Raw genomic sequence first — 13,444 nt, forward strand, 5'->3', positions numbered from 1 at the left:
TGTATTTGCATTAAATTAATATATTTAAAAAATATATATAACCCCTTGTGTTATCTCAGGTCAAGGTGACCCGCCCCGAAAAAAACAAATGTGTTTGAGGTATCCCTTGTGTTGCCTCTGGCCGCGGCCCTCGGTTCACCTCGACCCAGAGATAACACAAGGGTTAATAACATTCCAAAAGTTGTAAAAGATTGATGTGAGAAGATCAGACCATGTTGATAAACACAGAATTAGTTCATTGTTTTGCAAGTATATAAACGTTTAGAAAAATAATATAAAAATAATGACAAAATCTCTTTAAGAAGAAATTGAAAAACTACTAAGATAAACATTCTATTTTTAGTTCGAATTTCATAGATTAAAGAAAAATAAATAACCTAAATAATAATAATATTAAAGGAATATAGTATAGTTTTTAAAATATGGGAATAAGTTGTTTAATTCATTTTTATTTAAAAAAAAAAATAGATGTCAATAAGGTTCTAAAAAAACGTATTTTTTTTTTATCTTAAAAAATAAAAATGTATAAAGCTTAGATCATGTTGATTATGATTATGTTGGTGAAATTAGCTTTAAAAATATAAATAAAAAATTTAAGGATAAAGAAGAAAAAGCCAAGTCTGGCCCCGTTGACATCTTTTTACCCCTTGTGACCTTTGAACTTAGTTAAGTAAAACCACAAATAAATAGAAGACACTTGTGGACGAAACACGATAAAGACAAAGTATAAAGTCAAAATAAATATAGATGGAAAAATATCTTATGATGTGATTCAAGGTGTATTTGCTGAAGCTGCAGAAACTCTGAGATACTGATGTTACCGTCACATCCATCAACTTCTACTTCAATCTTCTCATTTAATAAAAAAAACTGTCAAGGAGCCGAAAACCTTCATAAATTGACGAGAGAGAGACGCCCGACACCATCCATCATTCGAAGGAGGGATGAGTGAAGTTTCATCTGCCCGTGGTGAGAACCTGGACTGGAGTGTCAGACAAGAATGAGAACTCGTCGAGTCCTTACGTTAGTTTTGGCTGCAGGAGTGAAAACAGGATCAGCATCGAAGATAAACCGTCGCACATACTTGACACAGAGTTTCAGGACCAGACCGACCAGAACTCCAGACAAGAGATTGTTTACCGTCTAGAGTTGACTCACAGTCTGTCAGTGATGGTTCAAAACGTAGATTAATGACTTCTTAACTCTTCATCTCAACCTTTTTTCAACACTCCTTTTGATCGTTCCGACCCTGAATCACACAAATAAGTGCTCCGCCATTTTATTACTTTATCTTTCACCAATGCAAACTTTATGTTATCATTTAGCCTGTTTTTTTTTAGTAAGTAAGTATAGTTATTTGTAAACGCCTTTCTAGACCAGGGTCACAAAGCGCTTGAACAATCACAATCACAATCAGGTCGGGAAGCGTGTTCAGGAACCATCAGTAGATTCTGATCCACAGACCTCAGAGCCCGAGCTGAGGTGTAAGTCTGGATCAGATCACTGATGGAAGGTCTGACCATGAATAGTTTTGAAAGTAAGAACCAGAATTTTAAAGTTGATCCTGAAAGAAACTGGCAGCCAGTGAAGAGTTTTAAGGATCAGAGAAATGTGAGTTCTTCTACTAGAGCAGTTAAGAATTCTTGCTGCAGAGTTTTGTAGTAACTGCAGGCGAGACGATCCTTCTTGTTAAGACACCAAAATAAACTGTTACAATAGTCCAGACGAGAAGAAACAAATACATGGATTGTAAGCTCGAGGTCGTGTTGTGACAACATTTTCCTAAATTCAGAGATTTTTCTCAGTTGAAGGAAACAGTTTCTGCTCAGTTTATAAGACAGTCACCTCATGACAAAATAAACCTGTGAGGAATTTAGATTGAAATGAATAACTAATCAATAAAAGAGACATTATTTGACAACATATGTCGCTTTCTCAGATTTGTATCAGTTTCCACCGTTTTGTCTGTATGTCAACATACACCACACGTTCTCCTTTAATTAATTATTATTTTTAAAAATCGAAATTGTATTCCATGTACGAACAGAACAACAGAAATATGATTAAATTTATTTCTGATATAATAATTAAAAATGTAAAAAAAAGCGGCAAATATGTCTATGTATTTACGACTAGCTAGTTAATGTTAGCTCTTTAGCTAAGATGTAAAGTTGCATTTATCTCGATAATCTTAGAATAAATGGGTGGAATACAAGCTTTCATACTTAAAACAACATTTAATCTAAGTCTGAATCAACATAAGGAGATTAAATGTTTTGTTTGTCAGGTTTGACTGAAGAGATAAAATCAGCAAATGTAGCTTTAACATGCTTGACTGAAGCTAGCTTTAGCTAGTGTAGCTTAATCACGTGACATTGATTGAAAAACGACGTTAAAAACTTTATATTTATCTGAAAAAGAGACTTTAAAACATATCAACTCACCCTTAAAGATGCGCGCGATGTTGAACTTCCGCCAAAACAAACGTTACTCTGAGAAGTGACGTCACGCAGTCGACACAGGTGGTTGTTGATGACGTCACAGTTTGAGTTGAATTGAACGATTTTTCTTTTTCTTTATATATATTCTGAGATAAGCAGGATTTTTTTCCCGGTGATTTTTGTAGTTGTGACAAAAATGACGACTATAGAAAATAAAATACACAAAAAATGTCTGCGGATAAATCTCAAGAATCTTCACTCGTCAAGGGCCTGTCAGTCAAACATGGAACCTTTTGTTTTTTCCACAAACAATGAAAAATACGCAGAGTTTTGAGGTTTATTTTATGAAAAGACAAACAAGGAATACTGACATCTTGCATCAGGAACCCTCCTCCCACGCGCTCTCGTCAACACACTTTAAATCTTATTTACACACAAGTTTAACTACGAAAAAAAATGTGTTCACACAAAAGTGAAGAGTAACACAACATTGTCGGTAACGTTTCAGACAGAAGCGGAAGCAGCAGGAAGATACTCGGAGCGGATCAAACAGCGTTTGGTAGTAAACAAATGAACGTTATAAGAGAAAAGAAATAACAAAACAACAACACGTGTCAAACTCAATATTTGAAACAAATATTCATCACTAGTTTTACGATCAACTAAAAGATTAACAGGTTGTTTTTCCAGAAAGCAAGGGGTTGTAAATGTTGACAGGAATATAACTTGTATTTATTCGAGGCAAGATGGACTGAAAACACTAATTATATTTTTTACTATTTTAGATTTCCTCTTCTTGTACAATCTATTAAAGTAAATTTGTAACAGTCGACTTTGAACTTTTAATTTGAAAAACCTTTAGATTTCAAGCACTGTTGTTATTTTTAATGCAGAAATACATTCAGTGTGAAATTAAAAGTTAAATAATTTAACATAAAAACTGTGAAACAGTATTTTATGTAAAAATTCAGGGTCAAAAATGTGTTTCCACAGATTTCCTCACACTTTTTTACACCGAATTACTTACATTGAATTTTACACTGAAGTTATTTATACATTGGAAAAAAAAATACACAAATATAACAACAGTGTTTGAAATTTGATGGTATTTTAAATCGTCTGATTTTCATGCTGTAAAACGTCAGTGTTAGAAATGAATATTCAAAGTTAAATGGCACATCTTTGCTTCCTTAAGGATCTGATCTGACAAAACAAACAAGTTGCTACACCTGGGATCAAAGTCCAGAACTGAGACGTGGTCTCGGGTCTTCAGTGCCCAACCCTGTCTCTTCAGTGGAGCCGAGTTCTGGTTCTGGAGCAACATCGAAGGACAGAGAACAACGAGAGGCACGACATTTCCACGACGTCGTCACGAGTTTAAAAACATGCAGTGAAAACTCAACCTCAACATAAACAAATCAACACCGTCCCTTTAAGAGCCACGAGAAGGGATCCGTCAATCTTATCCACGCACACTCGGCCACTTATATACACACACCTGGAAGCTTCTAATATACACAACACCTTCCACGCTGTCGTATGTACAAATACTCGTGAGGTACTGTCTCAGCTGTGCAGCGTCCCTCAGTCGACGACCTGCACCGACCTGTGCGCCGCCGAGGTGTTGTCGTTGACGAAGAAAGACTTGCTCAAGCCCAGCTGGAAAGAGAGAGAGAAAAAGAGGATGAGATCCGAGCGGAACCGGCCCGTCGGGATTCCAACCCTCACTCCTCTGCAGGGCGAGGCCGAGGGGGGAGGGGGAGGGAAAGTGACAGTCGGACGAGCCGTGACGCCGACACGCCCGCGGACCCGAGTCGGTTTTTACCTTCTTCACGACCGCCTGCATAGTCTTGTCGTTCCACAAACTGTAGAGGAGCAGAGACGCCGCCTTGCTGCCTTTGGCGAACGACCTGAGGGATCCGAGAGGAAAACATGCGTCAGCCGTTTAGTCACATTCTTTGTTTTTATGATCAAACTTCAGTTCTTTAACCTTTTAAACTGTGCTTGTGCTGCACAACCTTTTTTTTCAACATGTGGTATCAAAAGTGGGATGCTTACGTTGAACTGCTAGCATAGCTAATGTGTGTCCCTATTGACATCATAAAAGTTTTTTTCTCTCACATATCCCATGTGACAGATCCCTGTGATGACTGAGGACGAGAGGATACAGTCACTCCATCAGCTTTTAAAGCTGATGTTTGGACATATTTTGGTTTCAAAACAAATGAAAGCAGTTACGACTTCGTCAAGAGTCATGTGGTCTGTAAATACTACAACACCAGAGTCAAGTACTCGACTATACTACACATATATACTTGTTACTACAGTATCGCCACATATTGTGTGGTTGCCCCTGTAAGTATGGAACACCAATACACACCCCTAGTAGCTTCCTAGCTAGTTAGCAAGCTAGCATTGATTAGCTCCTGGTTTGACTCTCACCCGTTCTCGCTGAGGTCGGCCAGCGATGACATCATGTCAGAGCTGATGACCTTCCTGCTGACCTCCGGGTCCACCAGCATCAGGTTGCGGAGGGTGGTGCACGCCGAGGCCACGCTGTCGTCCGAGTTGCCCAACTCTCTAGGGCCCCCGGAGACGAGGCCCGCCAGCTGGGGCAGGATTTGTTTGGCTGCGAGAGTCAAAAGAATTAATAATAAAATAATAATAATTCACGCCGAGTCTCGCTCTGGTTCCGCGGCTCACCCATCGTCCGCTGCACGCTCCCGGTCCGGGACATGTTGGACAGCAGGGACATGGCCGTCTTCTGCAGCTTGGCGTTGGGGGACTTCAGCAACGGGGACATGTGAGCGACGGCACCCAACTTCTGGACCAGAACCTGGCTCATGGCGCTGGAGGCCTGAAGAAAGAGAACCATGACGCCACGTGTCACACCGTGAGGGCGTCGGAGGTCATACCGGGCTCGGGTTGGAGGTGAGGTTCTGCAGCGCCCCGCAGCAGGCCTCCAGCGTGGAGTCCTTCTGGGACGAGCCCAGCAAGGACAGGTAGGTCTGCATGGCTTTGGGGTGGTACAGCCACTTGACCCCGCTGGGGTTGGTCTCCTCGGGCATGTGGGGCACGCCGTCGAAGTCGAACTGAGGAGGCGAGAAGAAGTTACTTTCTCTCCGTCGTCGCCGACTTTCGGCTTTCGCGGCCAAACCTCCTTCTGGGCTTTCCCGCTCTTCGGGCTGAAGCAGCCGATGGGGGAGTTCTTGGGGCTGTCCAGTGCTTTATGACTCGGAGGGTTGTACCTGGCGAAGCACTCGGGCGCCTCCGACTCCAGCTGGTAGGTGAGATTGTGGAGGATGCAGGCGCAGTTCTCGACCACCTGGAGGGAAAAAAAAACCAGCGATGAAAAAACAGTTACACACTTTTGTTTGGTTTAACATCTTGTTTTGCTCTTGAGTGATTCATCGCCGGGTTGATGCTCTTGAATAAAACGAAAACTTTTTTAATGTGTGTCCCTTTTGACATCATAAAAGTTCTCCATTTTATTTCTCTCACACATATGCCATACGACAGATCCCTGTGATGACTGAGGACGAGAGGATACAGTGACTCCATCAGCGTTTGGACATAAAACAAATGAAATCAGTTACGACTTCGTCAAGAGTCATGTGGTCTGTAAATACTACAACAAAAGAGTCAAGTACTCGACAATACTACAAATATAACTACATATTGTATTGTTGCCCCTGTATTGTGATAAGTATGGTACACAAATACACACCCCTAGTAGCTTCCTAGCTAGTTAGCAAGCTAGCATTGATTAGCTTCGAAAACTAGTTTAATATTTTCGCTTTTAAAACTTTTTAAAACATGTATTTAAACAACAACTATTTAAACTTTGCAAACCCAACGTTGCATACGAGGCGCCGTCCCTCTCGACAACACGCAGTAATGGTGACCTGACGCTTTGCCGCCCAGCCGACCATAACACACACAATCAATTCCTGACACAGCAGCACAGACATAGAATTTAACTAGGTATTGTAGCGACCAATCAAAAGTCACAAAAGAGAGCGGTGCGTAGGAAGGCATCAATGGAGTTCAGTGTTTTGTTGGCGGTGCGGTAATTAGGGCTTCCTACTAAGTTCTTTAGGTTATAGAAGATCCACGCCTACAAATGATCGCCTCGCGGAGTGAATGTAAACACAAGCTGCCTGCAGGCTTGTGTGTGTGTGTGTGCGTGCAGGTGTGTGTGTGTGTGCGTGCAGGTGTGTGTGTGTGTGTGCGTGCAGGTGTGTGTGTGTGTGCGTGTAGGTGTGTGTGTAAACTCATAAAGCCTTGTAATAGTAGGTTTACAGAGGAGAGGTTCTTCATGTTACCTTGTCATCAGGGTTGTCCTCCGCCACGCAGGACTGGACGTAGTTGAACAGGGAGTCCACCAGGCCGGGGCAGTCCCTCATGGCTTTCCTCTCCTTCTTCTGGGCGCCGCTCAGGTTCCTGCGGCAACAGAAGTGGATCATCAGACATGGGGGGGGCCTCACTCAGAGCGCTGGGGTGACAGGGCGGGGGTCTCACCGCAGGCAGCCCGTGGCGTTGTAGAAGACGTCCGGGTGAACGTTGTTGTTGGCGATGCTCTCGGACCAGCAGGTGTACGGAACCATCACGCTCTCGGTCAGCGCCGGCAGAGCGGTGGCGATGAGCTCGCCCTTCAGCTCGTCGGCCGACGACAGGTTCCACAGCAGACCTGCGAGCGAGAGAGAGAGACCACCCTCGTCACGTCGGGCGACGGCTCAGGTCGATGGACGGCTCGTCAAACCTGTGATCTGTCTCTGCGTCTCGGTGGAGTCGGTCTCCTTCAGCAGCTGCAGGGACTTGGCGATGCCGCCGCAGTGCTGCACGTTGATCTTGTTGCTCTGGTCCTTGAACACCAGGTTCCTCAGCGCCCCGGCCGCCGCCTGGCTCACGCTGGGGTTGGGGCTCCGCAGCAGGGTCACCAGCTCCGGGATGGCCCCCAGCTGAGCCGCCTGACCACGACACGCTCGTTGAGTTTGACCTCCGACCTCCCTGCACACCAGCACTGACTGACCTCCTTTTTGCTGCCCTCCTCCTTGAAGGTGATGTGCTGGATGAAGGTGGCGCCGCACTGCTGGAAACTCTCCTCCTCCCTGGAGAGGAACTCCACGGCTTCCTTCACCGTCAGGTCACTGGACATATTGGTGGTGCTGCTGGCTCTGCAGGGGTCAAAAGGTCAGTTATATGACAAACCTGAAGATATAACCCACATTCTTAGGTTTCAAGTGACCATGATTCAACTTCTGCTATAGTAAAAGCAATTGACAGCTTTAATTGGTTGGCTGGGCGGCAAAGCAGCACGGGAGCTGTTCAGATCACCATTACTGAGACTGGCATGACACCTTATATGCAATTTTGCAAGTTTAAATAAATGTTGTGAAATCAAATAAGTGAAACAATAAATGTCCACTCCTTAAACGAGGGAACAAAAGTGACCTTCAAAACATGTTGACGTCACAAAGGAGAAACAAATAGTTATCCAAATAAAATAGTCAGTAAACAACTGTTTAAATTGATTTTATTTCCTCAAAGATCAGCAGAGAAAGATAAAAAGAATATCAAGCTCCATGTTTGAACCATATTCTCAAAATAAGGAAGTAGAAACCATGTGTTTGTTCACTGATGCTAGCTGGGACTGGTTTGTTGCACTTGACTTTTGTTACCTTTAACTAAAACGTTCATTCTAGTTTGTGAAAATTAACTTGTGTGGTCAGTGACCTTATAGCGAAACATTTGGGTGGACCAAGAAATGGATAAAATTCTCATCAGCAGATTAAACAGTCAGCATTAAAACCAGCTAGCATTAGCATTAGCATTAGCAATAGTACTAACTTGAAAGCATTTACTTCCTTCAATACAATACAAAAAACTGTTAAATCTGTTCTTGCATGTGAAAGTCAAGTTGTTTCTTTTACTTTAACTTTATTATAAGCATTTAATTGCATGAACATGTAACTTTAAAATGGTTACGTTACGTTATTTTCTTTATTTAATGAATCACATTTATAAATACTCGTCGTTTGTTTTTGTTTTTGTGACGCGTGTTGTGAAAAGAAAGTGTAAATGTGTCGGGAGGACTCACGCTGCCTGCTGTTCCGTCTTCAACGCCCCCAGTTTTGAGTCCGTCTGGCACCACGATTGCTGCCCGATGCAGGTCTGAGAGCCGGAACCCTTGATGCTGTTGCTGGTCTTGATGCTGTTGATGGTCTTGATGCTGTTGCTGGTCTTGATGCCGTTGCTGGTGGAGTAGGTGCTTTCTCTCTTCTTCTGGTTGAAGTTCGCCTGCTCCGCCCCGCCCTGCTGGACGACAGTGGTTATTGAAGGCGTCAGGTGGGGGTGAAGAACCCTCGAGGTTGGGGGGGTCCAGTACCCAGGGGGCTTGAGCGGGTGGGAAAGACGGGACGCTGATGCTGGATTGGAGGAGGGTCGCGCCCCGAGCTTGGGTGAATCCGTCCACCTGTTCGTAGACGGCCGAGCGGCTGGCCAGTCTGTTGATGCCGCGGGAAACCATCGTGGGAGCTTTCCTCTGGATCATCTGGTGAGGAAGCAGATGAGTTTGAACTTCTGAAACAACTAATTACTACTTTTTTAAGATTTCTTCGACGCAGAGAAGATTAATGTTCGCGTCATATTCACCAACCCATCTTTAGACACGGAAAATAAATCGTATCCAGTTCATTTTTCACTCATTTTCACTAGTTTACAGGTTTATTTTTTAGCTAAACTTGAAACGAGCGACTTGATGACTTGTCAGAAGCTAACGTTGCTAAGAAAACAAAACACATCTCAGACATAAATAACCAAAGAACAGAGATTATATCGTTTTTTTTAAAGGTTACAAGATAGGTTGCAGGTCTGTGAGCCTTTCCAGGGTGTCCCCTGTCTCTCCCTATATACCAGGAACGCAAATATATCATTGAGAGAAGATTCAAATTAAACGTGTTTGATGAGTGTGTGAACAAGTGAAGGTTGTGGGTTGAACTCTGGCTACAGGTGACTGTTTCAAGTGAACCAGAGTTCCTCCACCGAAATTAACTGATCCTTATCTGTGTGTGTTACCGTGAGGTTGTCTATAGACCTTTCCAGGGTGTCCCCCAGACAACGTTGAGAGCTCCGTCTACAGAAGACGAGCATGAACTTGTAGCATCAGATTCTAAAAATATATTTTTAAACGTTATTTGTTCAATGACTCGTACTTGAGCAAACTCAGAGGTGGAGGATGAAAGAAACAAGCCCGAGCAGGTCGTCTCTTCCCTTCACTCGCCGTCCGAGAGTAACTCAATACGAGGCATTAGAGGCTCGACTCTCACAGAGCTTCTTTGTGTCGCGGCGCTCACTCGTCCGACCAGTCCCTGCCGCACAGACGCCGCTCAAGCCGAACGGCTTCACTCTTAAATGTGTCACTTTCTAAGCTGAGACATTACTCATCTCGGCAGAGTGACAGAACGACGCCGAGCTCCGATTGGTCCGCTTGAAACACAACACAAAACTTGAACCCTAAATTCGTTTGAATTGTAGAGTCGACGTGTGGAATGCGAAGTGGAGCGGCGTGCACACGGACAGGTCTAGACGGAAGCTCTCGGTGCGACAGACTAGACGAGCTCCTCAACTATCTAACATCAGCAAGACGGAGAGGAGGAAGAAACCAATCAGCCAGGGTAGAGGGTTGATCCCTGAGGGGCTCCACGAAGACAGAAGGAAAGACACTTTAGTTTGCAAAACTGGCTTTTTGGCTTTTAACTTGTCAATATTTGAGACTATTGCTTCCCTGGACAAACAACATGGCCGACGTGACGGAAAAATTAATACAAGCTAAAAACCTACGGTTTATGGAATCTATTGAATTGATAAAATATTATTTTACTAAAAACAACCAAAATACTTAATTAAGAATGTTGTGTGTCATTGTAACACGGTTAAGTTACATTTTCAATGTGAAAACACTGTTTAACAAATAAGAAAGAAATGATTTCTATCGAGATGAAGAAGCTAACGGTGTCAGTGCTGGTGTGCATTGATGCTACATTAGTAAGCATTAGCATGCAGAGTATAACTTTTTTACAAGTTTAAAACCAAATTAAACATGAAAATAAACTTGAAGACTTTACCAATTGTTTTATTTTGTGAGACTTTTTTTTTCTTCTTAGAGGAGAATGGAGCGAGTCAGCAGGTGCATTGATGCTAGTAACAATGCTAAGCTACATTGCTAACACATCGACCTCCTTCGTTTGTCAGAGTTGAGCATTACGTTCCTTTACTACTATGACACAGTTGTGTATAAGTACTGACGCTGAAACTCAGAGAAAGTTTGTTACATTTGCCACGTGTGGTTTTAATGAGAATTGTTGCACTGCCTCCACATTCTGATGAGTCAGCGGTTCAAAATGTCACTCTGGGTTGAACCTCACGGCAAAATTCCACTGAACTTCCGAACATCTGTACTTCAACTCCAGACACGGCACCGTTGACTCGTCCAGGCAACGCACAAGATACTTTTGAATTTCTCAGGGCGACATCTGGACACGGCGGGTACAGCCGGCCTCACCTGAGACAGGTGTGTTCACCAAGAGGTGTCGACAAACTTCCATACGAAAACAACTTCTCAAAACTACCAGAGACAACACAAGGGATACCACAAACAATATAATGATAATAATAATAATAACATCATAATATGACTCAAGTACAAAAACATATAACCTGAAGAGAAACAGTTCAAACATTTGTTCTGTTTCTTCAAAGAGTCGCCAAAGACCCAACACAAGTCTGCAGTACTGACTCTGCCACATTCAACACCGGTACTGGTCCGGATCCTGTCCTTGCAGTAGCTAAGTCTCATGTTCATCAACCCACTGATGTCACAACACACGGCGTGTTCGGAAACTTCTGATCCACTCTCTGGACGGAGAACACCTCGGACTCGGTGGACTTACCGACTGGCTGTGGTTCATTGTAGTGGAGCGAGAGAAGGTGCCGTTGGATTTTATCGGAGCAAACTTGAAGTTTCCAAACTCAGGAAGTTCCTTCCATGGTCCTGTCGGACCTGTGGAGACACAAGTGAGGAAATGAGTTTGATTTTACGCTGACCATTGCAGAAGAACACTCTATATTTTGAGATCATTTTCCACTTGTTTATTTTCCGCTTCCACATTAGATAAAGGAACAATTCTGACTCTCTTGGCCACCATTTTGAATCTCCACTGACTTTAGACCATCAAGCATATTGCTCCTCAAAGAAACTGGGAGGAAGTCGTTCATCGCCAACAACAATTTTTGTTCAGTGTGAATGTCTGGTTGGAGCGAGAAGCTCAGTCATCCAGGAGAGACTCAGAGTAGAGCCACTAACATCACCAACGGAAGGTAGACGTTTCAAGTCGTCTTCTGCACCACTGAGGTGTTTTTAAATCGGAGGAGGCCCCGGGGCAGACCCAGGACACGTTGTTAATTCATCTTGAAAGCGTCAATTTGTGGCTCCACAACCGTGTCAGCAGTGGTCAGTGGTCTGTCGACTGCTGACTCAGTGGTGACTCAAGACTGGTGACACACGTTGTTGTGTCGACGCGTCTCATCACAGGATTAGACTTGTGTTCAACACAAACATCGGTTCTGCGTCGCTGAACAAGGAGATCCCTCGTTTTCACAGACGCAGCCATTACCATGGCGCCCGCCCAAGTTTCTGACACAGAACTTACGGACGCGGACAATAAAACAAAGCGATAATCGATGCTCGCGCGGAAACTATTTATCTCTCTCCAAGACTAAGAACGACTCCTCTTTAACTAACTGGGTCATAAAAGTTTGAGCAGCTGTAGGCTGTAGTTTCCAGTTTAACTGCTTTTTTTAAAAGTACAACATTACATACATTCACGCCAACTAACCAGAGTTACAGAGGAGCCATGTTGAGTAATCGATCTGTTATCTAGAGATAAACACATTAAAAAGTATTTGTTTTAGTTCAGTTTTGTTTTTGTTTTCAGTTGTTACAAGAGTGTAATTCTTTAAAAACACATTTGTTTTGAGCTCACGTGCTTGAAATGTCGACACGCCTTCAAATAAATATTGACCCAAATAACTTTAATTCACGTCAACCAACCTATGATCCTTTAGTTCATTGTTAATGTTTTTTTTTTGTTTTAATGTTTTTAATCTGTTGATCTATTGTCTAAAAAGGATAAATTCTGACTGAATAAGTTACAATAAAGTATTCTATTACATTTAATACTACTTTTTTAATTTAAACTCATATTTTAATGCGTAAATAACAACATGAATTTAAACGGAAACAACTTTATTCCACGCATTTTTAAAACACATATAATTGTTATTCAATTACAAAATAATAGTCTGGTTCTATATAACCTCGTTTTTTCAGAGAATATGTTTTTGTAATTCCAGAATTAAACAAAGGATCCCTAACGAACACAATTCTACTTTATTTTATCTGGAATGTATTTTTGTTTTCATTTTCAATAAATAAAACATCAGCTCTTAAGAACAAAACAAACAACAAACAAAGTAATAACCATTTAAAAACACAATAATATTAAAGTCGAAAGAAGGAAATCGACAAATAAAGTTCACTAATATCGATTGTTGACTGAACAGCTTATGTTTGTCGAAGTTTAAACGTGTTCTCGATGTTTGCGCAGGTGAGAAAAAAAGAGTGACGACTGTGTTACTCTGTAGACTCCGCAGGTAAACAGCGAGACCCGGATGTCGCTCCAGACAAGCGCTCTTACTTGTGGGCGATAGGAGGCTCCCGTTGCTGCCCGGCTTGGACTTGGTCCTCTTCAGGGTGGACACCTGCTCCAGGACCCGCTGGTGTCCGGAGAGCCGGCTGTTGTCGGAGGGCACCGCCAGCGACGTGTCCTCCGCGCTCCTGACCTTCATGGTGCTCCTGAGCGGATCCAGCGCCGTCATCTTCCCCGGCTGCGTGCGCGTCTCCCGCGGATGGTCACAAGGCTAAAGAAGTCCCACAAGGTGGA

At 42.9% G+C, this 13,444-nt stretch overlaps 1 protein-coding gene across 2 annotated transcripts; it reads right to left on the reverse strand.

The window, feature by feature from the left end:
• Positions 1-2,764: 2,764 nt before the first annotated feature.
• pkp1a (plakophilin 1a) lies at positions 2,765-13,404 on the reverse strand. 2 transcript variants are annotated; one of them, XM_087782394.1, is made up of 14 exons: positions 13,199-13,404; positions 11,393-11,502; positions 8,830-8,994; positions 8,542-8,756; positions 7,474-7,618; positions 7,204-7,411; positions 6,963-7,131; positions 6,767-6,884; positions 5,599-5,766; positions 5,357-5,533; positions 5,145-5,298; positions 4,884-5,070; positions 4,267-4,351; positions 2,765-4,100 (listed from the first exon to the last, which is right to left on the reverse strand). In XM_087782394.1, exons 1-14 carry the CDS (start codon positions 13,377-13,379, stop codon positions 4,026-4,028), a joined length of 2,157 nt encoding a protein of 718 aa, XP_087638520.1. In that variant the 5' UTR covers positions 13,380-13,404; the 3' UTR covers positions 2,765-4,025. The 2 variants fall into 2 exon arrangements, with proteins under 2 accessions (XP_087638520.1, XP_087638518.1); XM_087782392.1 differs by having other exon boundaries at positions 8,542-8,759.
• Between the last annotated feature and the right edge of the window lie 40 nt (positions 13,405-13,444).

The sequence above is a fragment of the Callionymus lyra genome, chromosome 19 (genome assembly GCF_982586985.1).
Source record: "Callionymus lyra chromosome 19, fCalLyr1.hap1.1, whole genome shotgun sequence".
NCBI lineage: Eukaryota > Metazoa > Chordata > Actinopteri > Syngnathiformes > Callionymidae > Callionymus > Callionymus lyra.